This window comes from Loxodonta africana, chromosome 4, assembly GCF_030014295.1.
Source record: "Loxodonta africana isolate mLoxAfr1 chromosome 4, mLoxAfr1.hap2, whole genome shotgun sequence".
Classification (NCBI taxonomy): Eukaryota; Metazoa; Chordata; class Mammalia; order Proboscidea; family Elephantidae; genus Loxodonta; species Loxodonta africana.
In genome coordinates, this window is record NC_087345.1 from 123,987,652 (window position 1) to 124,012,977 (window position 25,326).

The 25,326-nt window shown below is 39.4% G+C and overlaps 1 protein-coding gene across 3 annotated transcripts in view; it reads left to right on the forward strand.

Annotated features, from left to right (window-relative positions):
• The window catches only part of WBP11 (WW domain binding protein 11), a 24,482-nt gene extending 5,778 nt beyond the window's left edge, over positions 1–18,704 (forward strand). For all 3 annotated transcript variants that reach the window (XM_023554576.2, XM_003405666.4, XM_010595097.3), the window contains 8 exons: positions 8,161–8,357; positions 9,654–9,787; positions 9,954–10,153; positions 10,440–10,631; positions 12,931–13,032; positions 13,432–13,725; positions 14,694–14,876; positions 16,635–18,704. In XM_023554576.2, the coding sequence (XP_023410344.1) occupies positions 8,161–8,357; positions 9,654–9,787; positions 9,954–10,153; positions 10,440–10,631; positions 12,931–13,032; positions 13,432–13,725; positions 14,694–14,876; positions 16,635–17,068 (1,736 nt within the window). In that variant the 3' untranslated portion in view covers positions 17,069–18,704. The remainder of the gene's footprint in view (positions 1–8,160; positions 8,358–9,653; positions 9,788–9,953; positions 10,154–10,439; positions 10,632–12,930; positions 13,033–13,431; positions 13,726–14,693; positions 14,877–16,634) is intronic.
• Positions 18,705–25,326: the final 6,622 nt, after the last annotated feature.

Consider the following 25,326-nt stretch of genomic DNA (forward strand, 5'->3'; position numbering starts at 1 on the left):
CATTTATTATTTTGTGTTTTTTGGATTAATGCCAGCCTTGTTGGAATGAGATGGAATCTCATTGTAGCTTTGATTTGTGTTTTTCTAATGGCTAATGATTTTGAGCATTTTCTCATGTATGTGTTAGCTACCTGAATGTCTTCTTTAGTGAAGTGTCTGTTCATATCCTTTGCCCATTTTTTAATTGGGTTATTTGTCTTTTTGTAGTGGAGCTTTTGCAGTATCATGTAGATTTTAGAGATCAGACAGTGATCGGAAATGTCATAGCTAAAAACTTTTTCCCAGTCTGCAGGTAATCTTTTTACTCTTTGGGTGAAGCCTTTGGATGAGCATAGGTGTTTGATTTTTAGGAACTCCTAGTTGTCTAGTTTCTCTTCTGCATTGTTAGTAATGTTTCGTATACTGTTCATGCAATGTATTAGGGCTCCTAACATTGTCCCTATTTTTTCTTCCATGATTTTTATTGTTTTAGTTCTTATATTTAGGTCTTTGATCCATTTTTTGAGTTAGTTTTTGTGCATGGTGGGAAGTATGGATCTTGTTTTCATTTTTTTGCAAATGCGTATCCATTTTTGCCAGCACCGTTTGTTAAAAAGACTGTCTTTTCCGGATTTAACTGACTTTGAGGCTTTATCAAATATCAGTTCCTCATATGTGCATGGATTTATGTCTGGATTCTCAATTCTGTTCTGTTGGTCTGTGTATCTGTTGTTGTACAAGTACCAGCCTGTCTGACTACTGTGGCGGTATAACGTTGTAAAATCAGGTAGAGTGAGGCCTCCCACTTTGTTGTTCTTTTTTCAGTAATGCTTTACTTATCCAGAGCCTCTTTCACTTCCATACAAAGTTGGTGATTTGTTTCTCCATCTCATTAAAAAATGCCATTGGAATTAGGCTCAGAATTGCATTGTATCTATAGATCGCTTTTGGTAGAATAAACATTTTTACAATGTTAAGTCTTCCATCCATGAGCAAGGTATGTTTTTCCACTTAAGTAGGTCTCTTTTGGTTTCTTGGAGTAGTATCTTGTAGTTTTCTTTGTATAAGTCTTTTACATTTCTGGTAAGATATATTCCTAATTAGTTTATCTTTTGGGGCTCCTGTACATGGTATTGGTTTTGTGATTTCCTCTTCGAAGTTCTTTTTGTTGGTCTAGAGGAATCCAACTGATTTTTGTATGTTTATCTTGTATCCTGATACTCTGCTGAACTCTTCTATTAGTTTCAGTAGTTTTCTTAAGGATTCTTTAGGGTTTTCTTTGTGTAAGATCATGTCATCTGCAAATAGAGATACTTTTACTTCTTCCTTGCTAATCTGATGCCCTTTATTTCTTTATCTAGCCTAATTCCTCTGGCTAGGACCTCCAGCACAGTGTTGAATAAGAGTGATGATAAAGGGCATCCTTGTCTGGTTCCTGATCTCAAGGGGAATGCTTTCAGACTCTCTCTCCTCTTAGGATGATGTTGGCTGTTGGCTTTGTATATGTAATGCCCTTTATTGTGTTAAGGAATTATCCTTGTATTCCTATTTTGCTGAGAGTTTTTATCAAGAATGGGTGGTGAACTTTGTCAGATGCCTTTTTCTGCATCAATTGGTAAGATGCTGTGGTTCTTGTCCTTTGTTTTATTTATGTGATGGATTACATTAATTGTTTTTCTAATGTTGAACCATCCCTGCATAGCTGGTATAAATCGCCCTTGATCGTAGTGAATTGTTTTTTTAATGTTGAATTCTATTAGCTAGAATTTTGTTGAGGATTTTTGCATCTAAGTTCATGAGGGATATAGGTTTGTAATTTTCTTTTTTTGTGGTGTCTTATACCTGGTTTTGGTATCAGGGATATGCTGGCTTTTCTATGCTCTGAAATATATTTAGTAGTGGTGTTAACTCTTACCAGAAAGTTTGGTAGAACTCTGCAGAAAACCAGCCAGGCCAGGGCTTTTCTTTGCTGGGAGTTTTTTGATGACCTTTTCAGCCTTTTCTTTTGTTATGTGTCTATTTGGTTGTTCTACCTCTGTGTTAGTTTAGGTAGTTAGTGTGTTTGTAGGAAATCATCCATTTCTTCTGGGTTTTCCAATTTGTTAGAGTACAGTTTTTCATAGCAATCTGATATGATTCTTTTAATTTCAGTTGGGTCTGTTGTAATATCACCCATCTCATTTCTTATTTGGGTTATTTGCGTTCTCTCCTGTTTTTCTTTTGTCAGTTTGGCCAGTGGTTTATCAATTTGGTTAATTTTTTCAAGGAACCAGCTTTGGTCTTGTTAATTGTTTCAGTTGTTTTTCTGTTTTCTATTTCATTTAATTCTGCTCTAATTTTCATTATTTGCTTTCTTCTGGTGCCCGAGGGTTTTTTTTTGCTCTCTTTGTGTTTGTTCAAGTTGTAGGGATAATTCTTTGACTTTGGCCCTTTCTTCTGTTTGTGTGTGTGCATTTATTGGTATAAATTGACCTCTGAGAACTGCTTTTGCCAAGTCCCAAAGGTTCAATTGGAAGTGTTTTCATTCCTCTTGTATTCTATGAATTTCTTTATTCCATCCTTAATGTCTGCTGTAACCCAGTCTTTTTTGAGCAGGGTATTGTTCAGTTTCTAAGAGTTTGATTCCTTTTCCCTGCTTTTTCTGTTATTGATTTCTACTTTCACGGCCTTATGGTCAGAGAAGATGCTTTGTAATATTTCAGTGTTTTGGATTCTGCTAAGGCTTGCTTTATGACTTAATACGTGGTCTAGTCTAGAGAATGTTCTGTGTGCACTAGAAAAGAAAGTATACTTGTCTGCTGTTGGGTGGAGTGTTCTGTATATGTCTTCAAGGTCAAGTTGGTTGATTGTGGCATGTAGATCTTCTGTGTTTTTATTGAGTTTGCATCTCGATGTCCTGTCCTTCACTGAAAGTGGTATACTGAAGTCTCCTACTATAATTGTGGAGCTGTCTGTCTCACTGTTCAGTGCTCATAGAATTTGTTTTATGTATTTTGCGGCCCTGTGATTGGGTGCATATATATGTAATATGGTTATATCCTCTTGGTATATTGTCTCTTTAGTCATTATATTGTGTCTTTCCTTATCCCTTGAGGTGGATTTAACTTTAAAATCTGTTTTGTCCAATATTAATATTGCCACTCCTGCTCTTTTTTGATGGTTGTTTGCTTTACATATTTTTTCCATCCTTTGAATTTTACTTTGTGTCTCTAAGTCTAAGGTGTGTCTCTTGTAGGCAGCATATAGACGGATCTTGTTTTTTAACCCATTCTGCCACTCTCGGTCTCTTTATTGGCGCATTTAGTCCATTTACATTCAGGGTAATTATGGATAGGTGTGAATTTAGTGCTGTCATCTTGATGACTTTTTGTGTATTGTTGACAGTTTGTTTTTCCCACTTCATTTCTTGCTCTGAGTAGTTTATATATTGTCTTTTCCTCTTATTCATTGTTGCTGATTTTGTTTCTGCTGAGTCTCTATTTTTTTCTTGTATTTTATTTTGTTGTGTAGAATAGTTTGTCTCCTTTGTCCTTACAGTAATATTTACCCCATTTTTCTAAAATTAAACCTGTTTTATTTCTTTCTATTGCCATGTCTTCCTCTGCATATGAAAGATCTATGACTACATTTCTTTAGTCCCCCATTATTGTTTTAATGTTGTCATCTTTTGCATAATAACATCACTGCTTCCCTGTTTGAGTGTTTTTGTATCTTGATTTATTTTTGTGATTTCCCTGTCTGGGTTGACATCTCATTGCTCTGTCCAGCATTCTAGTCTTGGGTTGATACCTGATATTATTGATTTTCTAACAAAAGAACTCCTTTTAGTATTTCTTGTTGTTTTATATTGGTTTTTACGAATTTCCTAAACTTCTGTTTATTTGGAAACATCGTAATTTCACTTTCATATTTGAGAGACAGTTTTTTTTGTCTTTTTTTTTTTTTAATTTTTATTGTTCTTTAAGTGAAAGTTTACAAATCAAGTCAGTCTCTCATACAAAAATTTATATACATCTTGTTATGTACTCCTAATTGCTCTCACCTAATGAGACAGCACACTTCGTCCCTCCACTTTGTAAGTCATCCCATTGCCTTCTTGCCTGCATGGCTTCTGCTGAGTAGTCCAAGTTTATTCTTACTGCCTCTCCTTTGTAGGTGACTTTTCGTTTATCCCTAGCTGCTCTTAAAATTCTTTATCTTTGGTTTTGGCAGTTTTGATTATGTCTTGGTGATTTTCTTTTAAAATTACCTAAGGTGGAGTTTGTTGAACACCTTGGATAGATATCTTCTCATCTTTCACAGTATTAGGAAAGTTTTCTGCCAGTAAATCTTCAACAGTTCTCTCTGTATTTTCTGTTGTCCCTCCCTGTCCAGATACTTCAATCACTCGTAGGTTATTTCTCTTGATAAGAGTCCTACAGGATTCTTAAGGTTTCTTCATTTTTTTGAATTCTTTTATCTGGTGTTTCTTCAAATATATTGGTGCCAAGTGCTTTATCTTCAAGGTCTCCAGTTCTGCCGTCCACTGCTCAATTCTGCTCCTCTGACTTTCTATTGCGTTGTCTAATTCTGTAATTTTATTGTTAATCTTCTGAATTTCTGATTGCTGTCTGTCCATGGATTTTTCCAGCTTATTAAATTTTCCATTATGTTCCTGAATAACCTTTTTAATTTCTTCAGCTCCTTTATCTATGTGTTCCTAGGCTTGTTCTGCATATTGCCTGATCGCTTACCTAATGTCTTGAAGGGTACTGTATATTAATCTTTTGTATTCTGCATTTGGTAATTCCAGGAAACCACTTTCATTTAGAAGATCTCTTGATTCTTTGTTTTGAGAGTTTGTTGAAGTGATCATGGTCTGTTTCTTTATGTGATTTGATATGGACTGTTGTCTGCGAGCCATGTGTAAGTTATTAGTTTATTTTATGTTTGCTTACTGTATCCTGGCTTCTTGCTTTGTTTTGTTTTGATATGCCCATATGGCCTGCTTGAATGAGCTAGCTTGATTATTTTCACATTTGAAGCTCTGACATCCTGTGACCAGATGGCTAGAGCTGTTATCAGGTATATCAGTCTAAGAGTCCATTTACTTTTCTTGTGTGGATTCAGCTCAGGTGTCCAGGTAGCTGCTTATCAATGTGTGGTACCAGCTCTGTCCTACAGTCTTAGAGGGGCAGGGGTGATGGGTGTAGGTACCGGAATCTGGTTGCAGCAGGGGGTCATGCTCTGAACAAGGCAGGGGGCTGAGAATCATCCCCCAAGCTTGTCTGAGGAAACTGTGTCCCTCTTCCCTAGAGTATAAGGTGGGTGGATTCTGCAGACGGACCATGGGCACCAGTGTTTCTGGTTGTAAGGACTGGGAGGTACCAGTTAACCTTGGACCCCTGTCGCGGGCGGCTGGGTGACGTTAGTTGAGCCACCAGTCCTTAGGCCCCTGTTGTGGGTAGGTGAGGACCCTGTTTAATAGGCAAAGCAGTGTCAAACGTCAAACACCCACCTCTCCGCCGCACAGCTGAAACAGTTGCAGCCTGCCAACAAGGGCCTTTTCTCCTGAAATAGGCCTCACAGGTCCATGCAGAGGGGAAAGGTACTGAAAGTCCACAGACCGCTTACGCCTGGACAAGAGCCGCTTCTGTTCTGAGCTCTCCGGCTTAGTGGAGCTGGCAGATTATCTTTTCCCCCAATTGCAAATTTATTCCTTCTCCAAGGCCTGGAGGATGGCTCTAGATGCTCATCCAGGCCTATCTTAGGCCCAGGGAAATAAACAGCCACTGAAGCTAGCTTGGGCGGGGACGGGGGCGGGATGCAGTAAAATATACACAAGTACTTAGCTTTTGCCAAGAGCACTGTTCTTCTCTGGTTCCGGAGGTGTGAGTAGGCTGTGCAGCTGGCTGCTTCTCCCTGAGGAAACTGCAGCGAAACACTAGTACCAGCCTGGCACAGCTGCTCCCAGGAATGGTGCCTGAGGGCTCCGGGCAAGTCAGGTCTGGTAACTCCTCTCTGCTTCTGAACAGTCTCTTCTTTGTTTTTCGGGTCTTTGTTGTAAGAGGGCTCGCTGGAAGCATGTATCTATTCTACCATCTTGGCCCCACCTCCCTCTAGGTTTTTTTTAATTTGTTCTTTTATTAATGGAAGCTTTCAGACATGCAAAACTAAAATAATGTACTTAACTCCCATGTGCTCTTCAGCTGTCAACTGTTTGCCAATTGTTTTTTCTTCTGCCTCCTGCCACCATTTTTTTTTAATTTCATTTTAAAGTGATCTTTAGAAGTTTAGTTTACAAAGATACCTAAACAGGTTCAGTGATTTGCCCAAAAACACGGAGATAATAAGTGAAAGAGGTACACTGGGACTCCTTGGTGAAACATTAAGTGGTGTTCAGAAGGTCTCTATCATGTGAAATGTGGGGCTAGGGTACGGGAAGGTTTCTGAAATAATATGGGAGATTGTGTATAGCAAGCCTGGCAAGAATTGAGTCAGGCTGCAAGATCGCGAATCTTTCCCATTTCAGCTGTAGCCGGTTCCGGTTGTTGCCCCTTAACTAAATATCAATGGGGACAGTTGCTATCCCTAGGGTGTTGTGTTATTACCTACTAGATAACCCAAAATTAATTTGTTTTAAAAGTAGGTGATAGTAATAATGAAGACTTATTGAACACCTACCTTGCTATGCACCAGTTCTTTTTCCATGTTAACTCATTTTGCCCTCAACCTCTTGAGGTTTGTGTATTGTCCCCATTTTACAGAAAGGAAACAGGCACAGAGAGATTAGATGAAGTGGCAAAGCTGCAGGTAAAACTCACTCAACACTTTTCTCCATTATGCTATGCTTGAAATAGGATGATGTAAGAATGTACCTTCTGGATATATAAATCATCAAGGTTAATAGGATTTGGGGAAGAAAGTAATTAAAGTTGTTATTCTTCAAAAAAAAAAAAAAAAAGGAAGCGAGAAGGGAACATTTCATCAGGGCTCTAGTTAAAATTTATAAAACTCAAACTAATTTAAACAGAAGAGCATATATATTGGCTTCCGTAATTGGGGAATCCCAGAGGAAAGCTGGTCTTGGAAACCCAGATAACATCATCAGAACTCTCCATCTGTCTGGTCTGCTCTATGTTAGCTTCATCAGGCACATTGCTTATGAACTTAGAATCGCAAATGGGACATATGTGTGGAATTAGTGGTGGCTGAGAGACAGCTCTAGGGTTTATTTCATCCCTACTTAACATCTCCAGAAGAGAATGTGAGCCCTTTCCTCCCACATCTACATTTAAAATTCTAGAGAAGGATCTGGTCTCTATTTGGATCATAAGTCAGTTTATCTCTGAGCCCCTTGCAAGGGACTGAGGAGGCTATATTGACCAGGCAGGCCTGAGATTTGCACTTACCCTCTGGGGGCAGAAGACCTGAAATTGACCCCGTGTTGACACATATGATCAGTTGGGGAGAGAAGGGTTGTCCAAGAGCTTGTCAAAAAACATGGGTCTATTATAAAAATCAGGTAAGACCACTTCTCAGAAAAGGGCATTGTCCTTGGTATAAAAAAAACTAGGGAAACCCTCCATGAGATGGATTGACACAGTGGCTGCAACAATGGGCTCAAATATCAAGGATTATGAGGATGATGCAAGGACTGGGCAGTGTTTCATTCTGTTATACGAAAGGTCGTTATGAGAGCCAACTTGATGGCTACTAACAATAACAATTATAAAAACAATAGTTAAGTGCCTGTGGTGGAGTCAGACACTGCTGGATATTTTATTTATGATCACATTTAATCATCAGAGCTTTGTTGTGAAGTAATTAACACCATTTTCCAAATAAGGAAGCTGAGGCTCAGAGTTCAAGTGCCCAAATTCTCAGAACTAAATGACCGAGCCACTATGCAAACTCAAATCTGTTTAACTAAAACTTCAGTGTATCAGATTTTCAACATAGCGGAGTAAAAATTGGTTTTTTATTATAGTGATGATGTTGTCAATTAGGTGACATCTCAGAAAAAGTAAAATCAATGGCCCTTTTAAAAGGGTGGTATGTTAATCAACATCTATTGTTCTTTTGAGTAAAACTGAAAAAAGAATACCTAAGGAGCACATAAAGAGGTCTTTATTAAATTATAGAATCTATTAATACATAAATGAAGTGTGTCTCATTCTCTTACATGCTTTTTCCTATCAGAGTTTAATCCAGTCCAACAACCACAGTTAAATGAGAAGGTGCTGAAAGACAAGCGTAAAAAGCTACGTGAAACCTTTGAACGTATTCTACGACTCTATGAAAAAGAAAATCCAGATATCTACAAAGAATTGAGAAAGCTAGAAGTAGAATATGAACAGAAGAGGGCACAACTTAGCCAATATTTTGATGCTGTTAAGGTAACTGAGTTTCTTTTGAAAGAAATAAAATGTTATACTGAGATTTACTCTTAAAAGTTAATGGGAGAATTATGTTGAACCTCTTACCCTTGGTAATTTCTTATAAAACTAAACATACACCTACTTTATGAGTCACTTCTACTTCTAGTTATATATACAAGAGATACGAATTCATCTGGTAATACAGTAATAGCCAAAAACTGAGAACAATCTAGGTGTTCATCAATAGCATAATGGATAAACTTAAAAAAAAAAAACCCAAGCCCACTGCCATACAGTTGATTCTGACTCATAACAGCCCTATAGGACAGGGTAGAACTGCCTCATAGGGTTTCCAAGGTTGTAACCTTTAGAGAAGCAGGCTGCCACATCTTTCTCCCATGGATTGGCTGGTGGGTTCAGACTGCTGACCTTTCAGTTAGCAGCTGAGCACTTAACCACTGCACCATCAAGGCCCCTTAATGGATAAACAAATTATACAGTGGAATACAACTTATCAATAAAAAATAGGAACGATCTACTGATACACGGAACAATATGAATAAATCTTAAAAACATGCTTAACTTCTTTTTATACTTACTATTATATTGGTATGAAATTCCAGAACACTAAAACTAATCTGTGGAGGAAAATACTCTAATAGTGGTTGCCTCAGGATGGGATCAAGAGTTGACTGGGAAGGGGCATGAGGAACTTCGTAGGTACATGCATGTTGCCAAATTCATTGAACTTGTACATTTCATTGTGAATTTTAACTCAGAATTTAAAAAATTGTAAAAACACTAGTGGTATAGGTTTTTTTTTTTTTTTGTAAAGTAGGTAGTGTGGGTCCGATTTTACAGATAAGGAAACTATAGAAACTTACTCAGTGTCACACAGCTGATACATAGCAGAGATGCGACCAGGCGGACTGTTTTAGAGCCCCAGCAGTCCTTTACCATATCTTTATTGATACTGTTACCAAGAATATTAAAAATGGTGGCTTTGGTGCTAGGTACTCTTAACAGTTGGACTTCCCCTAAACAGTGGCTATTTCAAATCATAACTAAGAAGAATCAGTTGCTAATAAAGGGGAAGAAAAAACAGTTGGGTTTTGGTTCTTTTTGAGGAGATAAAGATTTCTTTCAATATTTTGATAGTCTTTGGAAGTAATTGAGACTTTGTATTCTTGTTTTTACATGCCATTTATCTTACAGAGAAAGCAAATCCAGATTCTGAAACAGCTGATGTTGAATTTTTAGTGTTAAGCTTGTGACTATTCTTATCATACTATTGAAAAATTATCTGTGTTTCAGAATGCTCAACATGTGGAAGTTGAAAGTATTCCTTTGCCAGATATGCCACATGCTCCTTCCAACATCTTGATCCAGGACATTCCACTTCCTGGTGCTCAGCCACCCTCCATCCTTAAGAAGACCTCAGCCTACGGGTAAGGGGACATTATCAAAACCAGATAATATTAAAAGCATCTTTCGACTGTCAATTGCTGAAATTAATTCAAGGGGAGATGAAAGACTGATCCCTTAAAAATTGTTTAGAAGAGGAAGTAAGTACCTCGTTACTATTCCGTAATTACTGTAAAATTTTCTTTACAGACCTCCAACTCGGGCAGTTTCTATACTTCCTCTTCTTGGACATGGTGTTCCACGTTTGCCCCCTGGCAGAAAACCTCCCGGTCCTCCGCCTGGTCCACCTCCTCCTCAAGTCTTGCAGATGTATGGCCGTAAAGTGGGCTTTGCCTTAGATCTTCCTCCTCGTAGGCGAGATGAAGATATGTTATATAGTCCTGAACTTGGTAAGGAGTGACTATATTCCTTTTGCTCTTACTATCTTTTCACTGTCATTTTTTGGGTTGGCGTTATTTGACATGTTGTTCAACTATGGGATCGTGTGTGTGTGTGTGTGTGTGTACACGTAATTATTTCTAAATGGAGTTTGTTTCAAATAGGAACACTTCAGAAATCTTTTCACAATAAGTTATATTCTTAGTTGTAAACATAATATTTTTTGGTATTCCTGGGTACCATGTTGTGGAGGATCCAAGCATATTCCTTTTTCCATGCTCCTTCCCTCCTTTTCAGCTCAGCGAGGTCATGACGATGATGTTTCTAGCACCAGTGAAGATGATGGCTATCCTGAGGACATGGATCAAGATAAGCACGATGACAGCACTGATGACAGCGACACTGACAGATCAGAGGGAGAAAGTGAGGGGGATGAGTTTGTGCACCGTGGGGATAACGAGAGAGACAACAATGAAGAAAAAAAGTCAGGTATGTGTGACAAAAGTTCCATGGTATCAATAGCACATAAACTGAATGTCCTAATTTATTAAGGGATTTATGAAAGTAATTTTAAGCTTCTTTAAAAGCAGGGACTATAGTTCTATTCATCTTTAAATTTCTAGAATTCCAAAGATTTTGACATGCAATAAGTACGTAGTAGATGAAAAAAATTAAATTGTCTAGGTAATAAAAAGCCTGTGTAATAAAGTCCACCCTTGGGGGAAAAAGATGATAGCTATTCAACAGCATAAAGATGTACTGTCACGGCACTGGGTTTGGTTTGGTTCTTTGCTATCCATAGGTATGTTTAGAATAACTACATGAAAATATTGAGAAAACCAAATTACGTTGGGTTGAAGTCTATTGAAATAGCTGCATTCAGAGCCCTTTGACTTTTCTGTGTTGGTGGTATCCTACATGAACCAGAACCAGAATTAAAATTCAAGTATACCTGTGAGGGGAATGTGATGGTTTAATTGAAACATATTGTGTCCATAATTAATTTGATGTGTTTGATTATTACAGATTCAAGCTGAGTTACATATACTTTAAAAAGGTGGTTATAGTATTCATTCTTCAAGAAAATTTTAAACATTTGTTAAAGAATTGTAGTAGGTACTGAACAATACAAAACATAGTTCTGTCACACCCCAGTAGTTTTGGAGCTTCTTTGGGATTGTTTTCTGTAGCTTACAACAGTCTGTAGTACTGGTAATGATAACAAATTTTTCTCCTGATACTACTTTTGGAATCATGTGTTTGTAAATCAATAATGTAGTTAAAAAGGGTGGATAGCGGGGGCTGGTAACAAAAAAATATAGAAAACTGTTCTTACACGGGAATGAGTGCTAAAAGGTAGAAAGCAGCTCTGTTTCTCTGTAGGACTGTGTGGTCTCTTACCTGCTTCATCTTTGTTTTTCTGCAGACTGGTTTTTCTTATCTATTGCATGTTTTACACAAATAATGCACACCTTTTGCATGTTTGCTAGCCACACCCCCTTCCCCAGGTATTTTCCTAAGCATGCTATGCTGATTTTTTTTACTGCAACATGTAGAAGAGAATTGGCATGGCGGCTCTTGTGAGGGTACCTCGAAGGGGGAGGGCATGGCTGGCAAACAAACCGCAGAGGGCACGGTATTTGCATAAAATGCAGTATTCGTCAGAACATGTGCCGAAAATGCCTCCCCATTTTGCTTTATGATTTGCCATTCACTCAGCTAATATTTATGGACTTTTTACTACATGCAAGGCATTTTTCTAGGCACTAAGGATTTAAGGATAAACAGGTAAACAAACTTAAGATCTTGCCCACATGGAACTTATATCCTCTGTCTTAGTTACCTAGTGCTGCCATAACAAGTACCACAAATGGGTGACTTTAAAGAACAGAAATTTATTTCCTCACAGTCCTGGGGACTAAAAGCCAAATCAGGGCCTCGCCTTGTCATTTTCTCCCGTGAGTCCTCTCCAAGTTTACGGTATCTTCCTGTGATTCCTTGTTGTTCCTAACTTAGAAGTGATTAGGTTTAGAACCCACCCTACCCTAGTGTGATGTCATTAACATAAAAGAAAGCCCTATTTCCAAACAGTCATATTTACAGGTACAGGGGTCAGGATTTTAACATGTGTTTTGGGGATACACGGTTCACTCCATAACATTCTGTTGTAAAGGTTAATCCATCTGAAAATGCCCCTAATATTACACCATTAGGATGAGGTTTACACCATATAGCCTAGTGGATAGCCTTTGTCAGGTGAAGAAGTTCTTTTCTGTTCCTGATTTGCTAAGAGTTGTTATCATAAATGCGTTTTAAGCATCTATTGGGATGTTATTAGAGTTAGATAGCACTCCATCTTTTCATATGCTCTTTAACAGGAAATTTCTGTAACTTCAGTTTGGTTGAATTTCCTTGTAAAATTATTTGGGTTTGGTGCCTTTTAAGGAGTAGATGTATGACTACCATTTTAGTTTTATGTATTCTGGTCTTATCATTTCTTTGGCCAATTGTAGTAATTTATATTTTTCTAAAAAACTACTTATTGTTTTTATCTGGGTTTTTCAGTTTTACAGGCATAAAGTTGTTAATAGTATTTAAAATTTTAAATTTCTTGTATAGCATATATTTACCACTAGGTTGACACTTCATTTTTTCTTCTTAATGTGGCTATCTCTTCCTGTGCTTATCATGTGCCAGTAGTGTGCAGTGATTGTATCTAGTACTTTATAGTGTTTATTATATGAACATTTACTGAACTTTGTTGCTTCCCACCCTCCTGACCCCTTAGGCCTGAGTGTACGATTTGCAGATATGCCTGGAAAATCAAGGAAGAAAAAGAAGAACATGAAGGAGCTGACTCCTCTTCAAGCCATGATGCTTCGAATGGCAGGTAAGGCAGGGAAAGAACGTCTTTTAGTATTTCCCTCTGCCAGTTGCTTTACATTCTCACGTTTAGTATCTCAGCAACCCTGAAGTAAGTAAGAAATCTTTGTTTTACTACACTTAAGGCTTAGAGATGTTAGTTGCTGAAAGTTACAGCTAGTACATATCTAAGCTGGCGTTTAAATCCAGCGTGTCTTCTTCTAAAACCTGGCTTCATCCCACTGTGCTACACTAGCATAGGTGAGCAGAATGCTTTTTGATTCTTCCGCATCTAAGCATTTTATTAAAGAAGACTATTCGTTAATTTTAAGAAAGCTTTTATCGAGCATGTGTCGTCACGCATTGCTGTTGTGTAGGCTGTAAAAATTGAATCAACTCCATCTACCTGGTGTAAAATTTCTTTCAGGTCAGGAAATCCCTGAGGAGGGACGGGAAGTAGAGGAATTTTCCGAAGATGATGATGATGACGATTCCGATGATTCTGAGGCAGAGAAGCAGTCACAGAAACAGCATAAAGAGGAGTCTCTCTCTGATGGCACGCCGCCTGGCTCGTCACAGCAGCAGGCTCCTCCACAGCCTCTTCCTCCTTCTCAGATACAGGCACCACCCATGCCAGGACCACCTCCTCTTGGACCACCGCCTGCCCCGCCTTTACGGCCACCTGGACCACCTACAGGCCTTCCTCCTGGACCACCCCCAGGTGAGTACTCACATAATGTGAATAAACGTCAAATGTATTCAGGTCAAATGAGATTGGAGAAGTAAAGTCATTCTAGAAAATGTCATACGTTGTATTGATATTTTTTGTTTCTTCTTAGTGAAATTAAAAGATAAGTGAAATGTATTCATTCCTAAAGCTTTTGTTTGTGATTCATACATAGTGCTTCTGGCAGCCACCTGTTTTTCTCCAAGTTACTCCTTTTTAGGGATTCTTAAGTTCTGATTACAGCAGGCAGAAACTCAAGCATATAAATAACTGAGGCATTTTTTAGTAATACTCTTTAATATGATAGGTTGTCCCAGTTCTCGTTTGGTATCCTGTGGGAGTAGGGCTCATGATCTCAGGTTGGGAATAGTTGGTTATCAGTATAATCTGTAGTTAGAAATGAGGAGATCAGTAATTTATCAAGTCTTCTGCTTCAAAGTTTAAAAATCTTATTTGCAATTCAAAACATCATATATGAGCTTTTTTGGCTGTTAATGACTTTGGTCCTTCATCCTACCATCAGTCAGCTGAGTTCATCCTTTTGTGATTGGTGCAGTACAGAATTGGTACAGTACCTTCTCCTGTCATTTCCAGTGGCCCTTGTCTATATGTTAATGAGTTTCAGGGTGTTCTTAAAGCGCCCTGCTTTATACTCCATTTTCAGTTTATACTGGAGCCATTTAAGAATTGTCACCTTTTGTACATTTACAACCAAGCAAAGCTGTGACTGAATATGCCTTTTGTCAGTGCTGGGAAATAAGAGAAATGATCTGTAACAGATTTAGTACCTTGTTTCTTGTGCAGGTATTTGTTGATTGAATTCTTTTTCTGCACGTTTCAGTCAGTTTTTGAAGTTACCTGATTTCAGGTTAAAGTGAATAATTCAAGCTATATTTGAGTTACCTTTATACCATAGTTATTCTTATATATTTGTTTGACATTAATCATTTTTCTCTTTTCAGGAGCTCCTCCATTCCTGAGACCACCTGGAATGCCAGGACTCCGAGGGCCCTTACCCCGGCTTTTACCTCCAGGACCACCCCCTGGCCGACCCCCTGGCCCACCTCCAGGCCCACCTCCAGGTCTGCCTCCTGGCCCTCCTCCTCGGGGACCTCCACCAAGGCTACCTCCCCCTGCACCTCCAGGTAACCCTTTCAATTTCTACGACAAAAACTTAAGTCCACTATATATTTCATCTGCTTTAAGGCATTCTTGAATATTTCAATACCCTGAAATCAAGGAGTGTCTTTCAGTCAGTGGTGTTTTTTAATTGCTTTTGGCCTGGATTAAAGTCGTGTTCTTCCAGAGCAGTACGTCCCCAGGTTATGAACATCTGATTTATGGGCAGCTCGTACTTGCCCTTTAATGTTGATGTAAATTTGCCCTCACTTTGAAATGATTGAACCAACCCCTAATCACAACAAAGTCTTTGTCCCAATCACCTTTCACATGCTGCACTTGAAGCTTTTAAATCATTGAAAAGGCTTTGGGCTTTTTCTTGCACTCAAGTAAGTCGAAATAAGAAACGGTACTGCCTGTTGACTTCTCTCCAAGTTTGCCTTAAAGTCACAGGAACAGATCTTGTTGTAACCCTGGAACTGACTATTTGCATTTCATTCTGCCTTGCATTAGGGAGATTTCTCCTAGCCAGAGATCATTGTGGATTAAATTCTCTACTACAGATTTTTTTAGGATGACATTTGTAATTATGAGTTTGTCACATATCTGCATAGGGACCACCTTAAAGTTCACAATCACAGGGCAGATTTTTTCCTCCTCACTCTTCCTGGTGCCGAGATTAGACATGCAAGTTTCTTTGTCATCTTGTTATATCTGGCAGGTGTATTTCTGGTCACCACACTGAATGCCCCAATCTCATGTGAAGGCTTTAAGTTTCTCAACTTGAACTTTTCTGTGTTAGTTTTACACAGAACATGTTATGATCGTTAGCATCTTAGATTCATTGAAGTATGGTACTTTATATTCAGCCTTAAAAGGTGCATTTGAAGAAAATTAAAATCAGCATCTCTGGTTATATGGTGATGGTATGCCTGAACCATCAATAAGACATGCTTTCTTTTCCAGTAATGGTGACGGATTCTGATTAGTTAACATTCATTTCTGTCACTCGTGCATTTAATGACTGACTAAGGTTGAAGTTATATTTTCTGCCTGTTGAATACTTTGGGGGAGGAGGGAGAGAGAGGCAGGATGGTGTAGATATAAGGAAATAATACATGGGATCAGCTTCCTCACCTTGGCCTTAATAACATCTGTACCGTACAGCTAGATGAGAATCTTTGGACTGTTAAATTTGAAGTAATACTTGAAAGCAGTGATTTTTGTCAATTTTACTTTGTTTTAGAACAGTACAAATGGTTACTATAGATAATAGAGATTAAATTATAAAACAGTAATACAGATTATTCCTGTAAGTACAAGGATACAGATTGAAGGTGAATATTGTTTTATAATAAAGTGTTCCTTAATTTGACGGTACATTCCAGAATTTCAGATAGCAAGCAGCATGAGTTCAGCTTATTTTCTGTGAATCATTGTCTATTTAAAAAAATACATATGTGTATGTATATATATCACCTTGTTTTTAATATCCTTAATAGTCACCACTTAAGTCAGCGCCAACTCCTGGTGACCCCATCTGTGTCAGAATAGGACTGTGATCCTCATAGGTTTTCAGTGGCTGATATTTTGGAGGTAGATTGCCAGGACTTTCTTCTGAGGTGCCTCTGGGTAGGCTTACACTTCTGATTTGAACCTCCAGCCTTGCGGTTAGCAGTTAAGCGTGTTTACCGTTTTCACCACCCAGGGACTCCATCCTTCATAGGAGTTAAATTGTATTAGTTTTTGTGGTATTCATTCTGCTTGTTTACTTCATCATTTAGGTATCCCTCCACCTCGTCCCGGCATGATGCGCCCACCTTTGGTGCCTCCACTTGGACCTGCCCCACCTGGGCTTTTCCCACCAGCTCCCTTGCCAAACCCTGGGGTTTTAAGTGCCCCACCCAACTTGATTCAGCGACCCAAGGCGGATGATACAAGCGCAGCCACCATTGAGAAGAAAGCCACAGCAACCATCAGTGCCAAGCCACAGATCACTAATCCCAAAGCGGAGATTACTCGATTTGTGCCAACTGCACTGAGAGTTCGTCGGGAGAACAAAGGGGCAACTGCCACCCCTCAGAGAAAGCCAGAGGATGATTCTGCTGTGCCTCTTGCCAAAGCAGCCCCCAAATCTGGCCCTTCTGTCCCGCTTTCAGTACAAACTAAGGACGATGTGTATGAAGCTTTCATGAAAGAAATGGAAGGGCTGCTGTGACAGGTTTTGATGCCAGCACAGTTCACATCAGTGGTTTTGACTCTTCTTGTATGCTGTGGGCACTGGAGTAGAAATTTCTGAGAAAGCAGTTTATTTCACCCCATCTTTGCTTTTGTGTTTGAGTTATTTTTAATATTTTCTTGTAAATATTTTGTAATATTTCACTTGTGGTGAAATGGATCACAATGTCATTTCCTATTACAAAGCAGGATTGTGGGAAGAAAATGTACGATTCTTTGATGGAAATTATTTCCCACTGACCTCAACTTTGAGTGTTTCATGGAAAAAAATAAATAAATGTTCCACAAGATATTCTCTGTTACTGATAGTGTATAATGTCTTTCTGTTTTATGGGCAGAAAAGAAGCTACACACACTCAGCTTTTAAGGAACTATCTGGTACAGAGTGAGAATTTAATGAAAATGTGATAAAGACTAAGTTTTTAAATTTTAAGGAATAAAGAGAAATAATTATTTTTCTTTAAGATTATCATATTGGCCTTAAAGAAATTGAGAGGTGTCACAAATATTTTGGTTCATCTTTTATTACATGGAAGGTAGTGGGTCTTAGTCATAAAGATTATTTACTTCTTCCAGAGCTTTGTGAATTTGATACTAAGTAAATAACAAGCGCTTTTAAACCAGAAATTAGAGAATGAGAAAAGGTTTTTTTTTTTCTTTTTTGAATGTTTAACACAACTAATTTCCATTTATGTCATTTTCTTTACAAAGTGCTTTAATAACTACCCAAGTAATCCTGAGAGGTAATTTTCCACTGGTATTTTCCTCCATTTTACAGATAAAAGCATGGAATATTGTAGGGCTCACGGTTTATCCAGTGGCGCAAAGTGTGTATTTCATACACATGTATGCACATGCATACATACGTGTATGTATTTGTTTAGACAAGGCACACATATTCTTTCTTAAGACTGCATCTTAAATGCCTTTACCATATAAATCCCATACCATTAAAAACTGGTAAGCAGTATCCTAAAAGTAGCACAATAATTAATTTCTCTGTAGCCTGTTTCTTTAATGTATTTTAGATTTTTAGTCTGATGTTTTGTGTGTGTGTGGCTTTCTTTGGAAGTTATTTATTCTTTCAGATTAAAGCAAATCCTGCCAGTGAGTTTACAGGCCATTTAAATCAGCAGGTTAATTCTTTGTTTAGATGTAAGAATGGAGTATAATTAATTATATCATCCAATATTTTCATTATAGTTTCACCACAGTTAAATACAATTATTCTCCAGTACTTGCTCTGTAGTATTTTTACTGTTTTTGCTTCAAGTTGATATTCTATCTGGGGTAAATGTCTGTTTGATGTTAATGTAGGGAAGCTGTTAACCATTTATCAGAGAGATTTCCTAATATTGCTAGTTTTATTTTCTGGAAATGCTTTCAGTGGCGAAACCTGACACATTTGATACATCAGCTCTATCTGCAAGAAAAGAGAATCAGTAATTCTGATTCTGAGTAGGCATGTGTTATAATTTTTACTTCATGGCTACATAAAAATACTTGCTCTAATTTGATCACTGCTATGAAATGTAAAAATCATTTTGAACTTCCTTTTACTCTCTTGCTGAGCTTTAAGTCACTACAAAATGTGAATAAAGGATCGTTAACAGTAATACCCTTTGGCATGGCATGGAATGAGCATAAAGCCCTAACGATATCCAAGGTTCTATTTAGTTTCAATTCTCATTTTGTATCTACTAGTTTGTGCTCTTCATTAAAATATCTCCTTATTTATATATGTGGAGTCCCGGGGTGGTGCAGACAATTAAGTGCTTGACTATTAAACAAGTTTGGCAGTTCCAGTCCATCCAGAGGCACCTCAGAAGAATGCCTGGCGTATACTTCCAGAAGATCCCAGCTACTGAAAACCCTACGGAGCGTGGTTCTACTCTGACACACATGGGGTCACCATGAGACAGAATTGACAGTAACTGGGTTAGGTTTCTAAAATCACTTTTTTAGCATACAGGTAATTCTTAGACCAAGAAGATGCCACAATCACCACCTCATACAGAGCTGCACGCTTTGTGTTTTGTCCCTAACAAACTGGAGCAGGTCTAGTAACTGAAAATGTTCCTGGGTTTGGGAACAAGACTTCTGAGGCTCACAGCTGTAACTGAGCAGAGCTGCAGGTAATTTCTACAACATGTAGGTCTAGGATTCAAAAAATTATGAATGAGCTCAAGCTGGGGGGAAAATTTTATCTTTATACTCCTAGAAGTGAGGGCTTTTGGTTAAGGTTAGAGTTGGCACTTCTGTGAGGCCAAAATAACTGCCTCTCAGAGAAACAAACATGCTGATTAAGCAAAACCCCTCCTTTCCAGTCTGTCTGCCCTCTCTGTCCCTACTTTCCTTCACAGCCAAACTAGAAGACTCAATGAGGGGACTCTTCCCCCACCACACCAAGGAGGATGTGTGGTTGTAGCCCAGATGGAGACGCTGGGTTGCCTGGGGCAGAGATGGTCCACAATAGCCAAGCAGGCAGGATGTAATCCTCTGGTGTACACAAACTACCGCCACTGGTGGTGGGCAGGCAAGCAGAGGTTGGGGCACCACTGCAGGCTCTTGGCCTGTAGCACACAGCGTCCGCATCAGATGGGCCCTCAGGAGCTGAACGTCTGGGGTGTGCGGAGGGAGTCTGGGCACTGCTGAAGGCAGGAGGCCTAGAGTGTGGTTTTCCTCTTGGGAGGGCCACAGGAAAGGGGCCACCCGTGCAAGTCAGGGCTGTGGGGTCACAGGAGGGCTGTGCGTTCCGGACATGTGGACAAGGAAAAGTACCACCTGATGTCTTCACACTCGCACCGCTGACAGGCCACGCTGCAGCTGGAGCCAACAAGAGACGTCCTTTCCTGCTGCCATGTCCCTCCAGTGCCCTCTACTGAAGAAACTTACCATCTTGGTTACTGTAGTACTGGAGAAATGCCTAAAGGAATTCCATCTATTATAGCAGATCAAGTACTGAAGTTTGATTTTGGAGCCCAGGGGCAATGCATTCATAACCGGCACGTGAGTGCAAAGAAAATCCAGTCCTTTCCACTTCCACTATCACAACCTAAACAAAAAAAGAAAACCCAGTGCCTTGGAGTCGATTCCAACTCATAGCGACCCTATAGTACAGAGTAGAACTGCCCCGTAGTTTCCAAGGAGCGCCTGGCGGATTCAAACTGCCGACCCTTTGGTTAGCAGCCGTAGCACTTAATCACTATGCCACCAGGGTTTCCATCACAACCTAGTTATAAAATTATTAGCACAAATTCCCTCCTTTGACCAAAAAAAAAAAAATTATTTTGCAAGCCCCTGCTGGCAGGCAGTTAGGCACTGCTAGCTAATGATATACAACTTTTTTTGGTCACTTTTGTTCCTTAAAAATCTCAGGGGAACCCCACTTAGCTGACAGGCTCCATGTTAGAAGTTTGTTAAATAGAACAAAGCTATGAACTAGGAAGTAAACAAAAAATACTCAGAAGCTCTGACAGAGACAGTGGTACTCACCAAAATATTCCTTCTGCTCATCTACATTTCTCAGCCTTCTTTGTAGGTAGGGTAGGCACAGGGCTAGTTCTAGTCAATGAGCTGAAGCAAAGAAATGTGAGATTCCATGTTTCCTGTTTACTCTTGCTAGAACACTCTATATATCAAGGGCTTTGGAGTCCTTAGGTGGAGCAAACGGTTAACACACTTAGCTGTAACCAAAAGGCCGAAGGTTCAAGTCCACCCGGAGTTACCTCAGAAGGTAAGGTCTGGCAATCTACTTCCAAAACAATCAGCCATTGAAAACCCTATGGAGCACAGTTCTACTCTGAAACACACTGGGGGTTGCCAGGAGTCAGAATCAACTCAATGGCTACCGGTCTGTTTGTTTGAATCTTTGTCATGCCATGAAAGGTCCAGTTACATTCTTTCCCCATGGCAGTGGGTGTCTACTAATACTATATTTGGATAATTAAGAAGTAGGCCCCTCCAGAACCTCTCTTTACAAGTTTCCACACTGCTCTACGCCCCCAGGAGTCTGAGTTGTACAGACTGCATTATGGGCTTTCTTCTCTTTTGGCTTCCACTTGGGCTGGGCAATGAGAAACACGATATCGTAGGAAGGGAAGAAAATGAGGTCATGGTTTTATTCCCCTGGCTCCTCCCTGCATGGTTGCCTTGGGTTAGCTTTCCTTGACCGCTCCTGTCATGTGGACCCCTTTCACAGAACGTTCTCCTTCCAGATCTGGTGACCACTCCTTCCCCTCACTCCATTACACCAACTGTCACTGGGTAAGCTCCTGGGGTATTGTACCAGCATTTCCTTGTGGTTTCCCTACATACGACCTACTCACATCACTATAAATAGTCCCTTTATTAACTTATCTTAATTATCCCATTTGAACATGCCATCTGTTTCCTGGCAGGATCCTGGCAGATACAGCACTTACTAGATAAATAACACATGAAAAAGGGAGATGTCACCGAATACACATAACAAAATAGTTAATAAAACTCTCAGAACACTTAAATATCATGTTTAGTGCTTGTTGGAATAACACATTTCAGAATGAGACCTCTGGCTATGATGTCAGGGATAGAATGGCTAAAGGGTGAAAGACTAAAGGTGAGAAGACACATTAGGAGACCATTGTAGGAAAGAGATAAAGAGCACTCCCTTTAATACAGGAGGATGGAAGAGAGGAGGGGAAGATCTACTTCAGATGTAGAAAGCCCAAGACTGGATAATCAACTGGACATAGAGGATGAAGCAGAAAGAGGTAAGAATTTAGTGTAGCCATTTTTTTTAGCTTAGGACCTCAGTTGTATGGTAGTGTCATGATTTAGGAAATAAAGGTGTGAAGCTGGTTTAGTTAAGAGTAATGAAGAGGAAGAGGGTGGTAACAGCAGCTAACATTTATAGAACGCTTACTGTGTACCAGGTATTCTTCTAAGGGCTCTATACGTATTAATTTATTTAATCTTTACAACAAAATGTGAAGATGTGTCAACTGAGGCATAGAATGATTAAATAACTTGCGTCTGATTATGTAATTAGTAAACCACACCAAACTAAACCCACTGCCGTCAAGTCGATTCCGACTCACAGCGACCCTATAGGACAGAGTAGAACTGCCCCGTAGAGTTTCCAAGGAGCGCCTGGTGGATACAAACTGCCGACTTTTTGGTTAGCAGCCATAGCACTTAACCACTACGCCACCAGGGTTTCCAAAAAAAATTTTTTTTTTTTTTTAACAGGAGAGCAGAAATTCAAACCTAGGCAGCCAGACTCAGTAACTGGAGGCAGGAAAGGGGAAGGAAGGTTGAGATAATGTGAGATAATCTCTTGGAAATGTAAAATAGGTAGGTGAAGTATGAAGCTCAGGAGGCAGGTTGTTGCTGTACCATAAACACTGAATGAGAAAGACAGGAGAGCACAAAAGGGAAAAAATGAGGCAGGAAATCAAAGATAATAATCGTAACAATAGAATTAATCTATTGAGCTTTTACTATACACTACTAAGTGCTTCACACTAGGAAACAGATACTATTATCTCGCTTTTATGGATGAAAAAACCAAGACTCTGTTATGAGTAAATGCCTAGATTTTTATTGGGATGAGTTTTTTTTTCCTGATTTGAGTTCAAATCAGAATAACTTAACTATAACTTCAAACATAATTATTAGAAACATGGAATACCATTCTAAAGAAATCAGAACATTCTTACTCTATATGAAGACATACACAAGAAGATAAATTCAAGATAGAAAGTTCCTTGAAGAACATGAAAACAAGCTCTTAGAGGATCCAGATGTTTAAAGTGAATAAATCTAGGACTGAAATATGTAAAGACAGTCACTCCCTCTTCTGCATGGAGTTTGAACACTGCCAACACTTGTCTTAGACTCTTTGTCTGCGTCTTCTGCTGAGCCACTCTTCTTTTGAGTGTCGCATTATTTCTTTAGCTACTGAGAAAGGGAAAAGCAGCCTGTGGCAGTTAGCAATTGGCCTAGTACTACCAGCTAGGCCTCGGTGTTGCTAAGAGTCCGCCTGACAATCAGAAGTATGCTATGGTGTTCTGCTGACCACAAAAAAATTACAGAGAACACCAACAGCAGACGAGGTCACTCGGAATGTGAAAGGTCAAAATAAAAAAGAAACGTCACTCTGTAATCATGCCTAAACAAAACCTGAGCATTGTCCAAACCACAAAAATGACCCAACAGCCTCCTCTCCTTGCTAATACGCATTAACGTATTTACCAATTACAGCTTTAGTGTCACTTCATTCCTTGTGCCTTGTAGTTAAGATTAAGATGTTGTCATAAACTTGCCCTACTTCCTGACAGCATGTAATCCACAGTAAAGTCCCAAAATCAACACATGCATACCCAAATCCTCTAAGTCATTTCTAACACTGTCTGAGACACCCCACACTTCTCCATGCTGTGTTCTCCCTTGCTGCAAAAAGCAGTAAACTCAACTTGTTCAATTGAGTTCCTATATGTTGAAGCACTTTAGTGTTGAGCTTATTTTGTTTCTCCAGGAATAAGATCTCTTGGGATCTTTTTGGTTACCTGATCAGATTTGTGCTGTTCTTTTAAAAATTGCTTTTAGCCTCTATCCCCTGCTCCTATGGCCTGTCAACTTGTCTAATGCCAGAGTGTTGTCTATAAGAGGCAAAGTCTATAGGGAGAGTAGATGGACATAGGTCAGATAAAAACTGGACCCTGGGGGTTAAGGAGTTCGGGTCTCCCTGAGCCAGCAACTTAGGCCAAACCTTGCTTCCAGTCACTACTTCCAAACCGTCTCCTTCAGTCTTTGTGTCCCTGAAAACTAGTATGTTTAATTTCATCTACCGGGAACCAAAAGGTTTACTCAAGCTCAATGATCCAACTCGTTGCCATCGAGTCCATTCCAACTCATAGCCACCCTGTAGGACAGAGAACTGCCTCATACGGTTTCTAAGGAGTGCCTGGTGGATTTGAACTGCTGACCTCTTGGTTAGCAGCCATAGCTCTTAACCACTATGCTGCCAGGGTTTCCGCTCAATGATCAGTGATGACAAATTCTGAAGATTAGAAGTTACAGAAGCACCATCTTTACAGGCCATTTAATTTCTCCCAGTCTTCAAAATCTAAAATCGAGACTCTTCAAGGCCAAACACTACTTCCTTCATATTGTCTCATTATAACACTAACCTGTACGCTTGCCTCTCTGATAAGCACAATTTCACCTGGAACAATTTGGAATTGCAGTGGCATTTGGGGGGCTTTTGACGTGAACAAGATAGTTCATTTAAGAAGTACTTTAAAACAGGAAGCAAAGAAGCCCTCATATGCAGATTGTCTTGTCTGCCTAAAAGACAGATTTTCTTTAACATAGGACTCATTCTTCCTTTGTTTCCATAATTCAAGGATTACTAAGTGCTAGCTTTTCAACTGAATGGCTTGATAAATTTATCAAGGACCCAAGTTACTGTCTAAACCTGTCATTCCTCTTTTGTATATGTAAGGTTAAAACCTGTTTTTCTACACCTGGAACTTTCTTTCTTCTCCTTGCAGAGAAAATAAGGCTTACGGTGATAATTTCATATTTGCCTGAAGCTTGCTTCCTTTTATTTATGTATGTATTTATAGATGCACATTTGTATTTATTTAATTATTGTTCCTCTCTGTTTCTGTCTCTTGGGAAACTAAACATTAACTGATTTACAAAAAAAAAAAAAAGGTCAGGGTCAAATCAAATTTCTCACGATTTAAAGATTCTAAATTTCCTGTGTTTGTTTTATGAATAAGTAACCGCAAAACTCCTTGACACTCTCTCAGTGTCCTTCAGCCTGAGTCCTCTCCCTCTCTCATCGTCCTTGGGAATCCTCTCCCTCCACCATCGCTTAAATCTTGAAGACCCTCAGTCTCTTCAGCTGTGGCTATTTTCATTCTACACATTCTTTCTGGATGATTTTATCTGGCTATTTTTAATCATGACTCCCAAATCCTGATCTCTAGGCCTGACCTTCCCCCCTAGATTCAGACACACATCCAGCTGTGGGTATTGTTTTTGACTTTCCCCTACCTGGCTCCCCATCCCCCCACTCCCCATCCCAAGCCCTGTGCACAGGCTGCCTGTCTACCCAGAATACCCATCCTGTCAGGCTTTTACTCCTAGACCCATTTCAGGTGTCACTCCCCCCACCAGTGTCCCCACCAGGCTGAGTGACACAGGTGCCCCTAATACCGGTTCCTATAACACCCTGAGTATCTT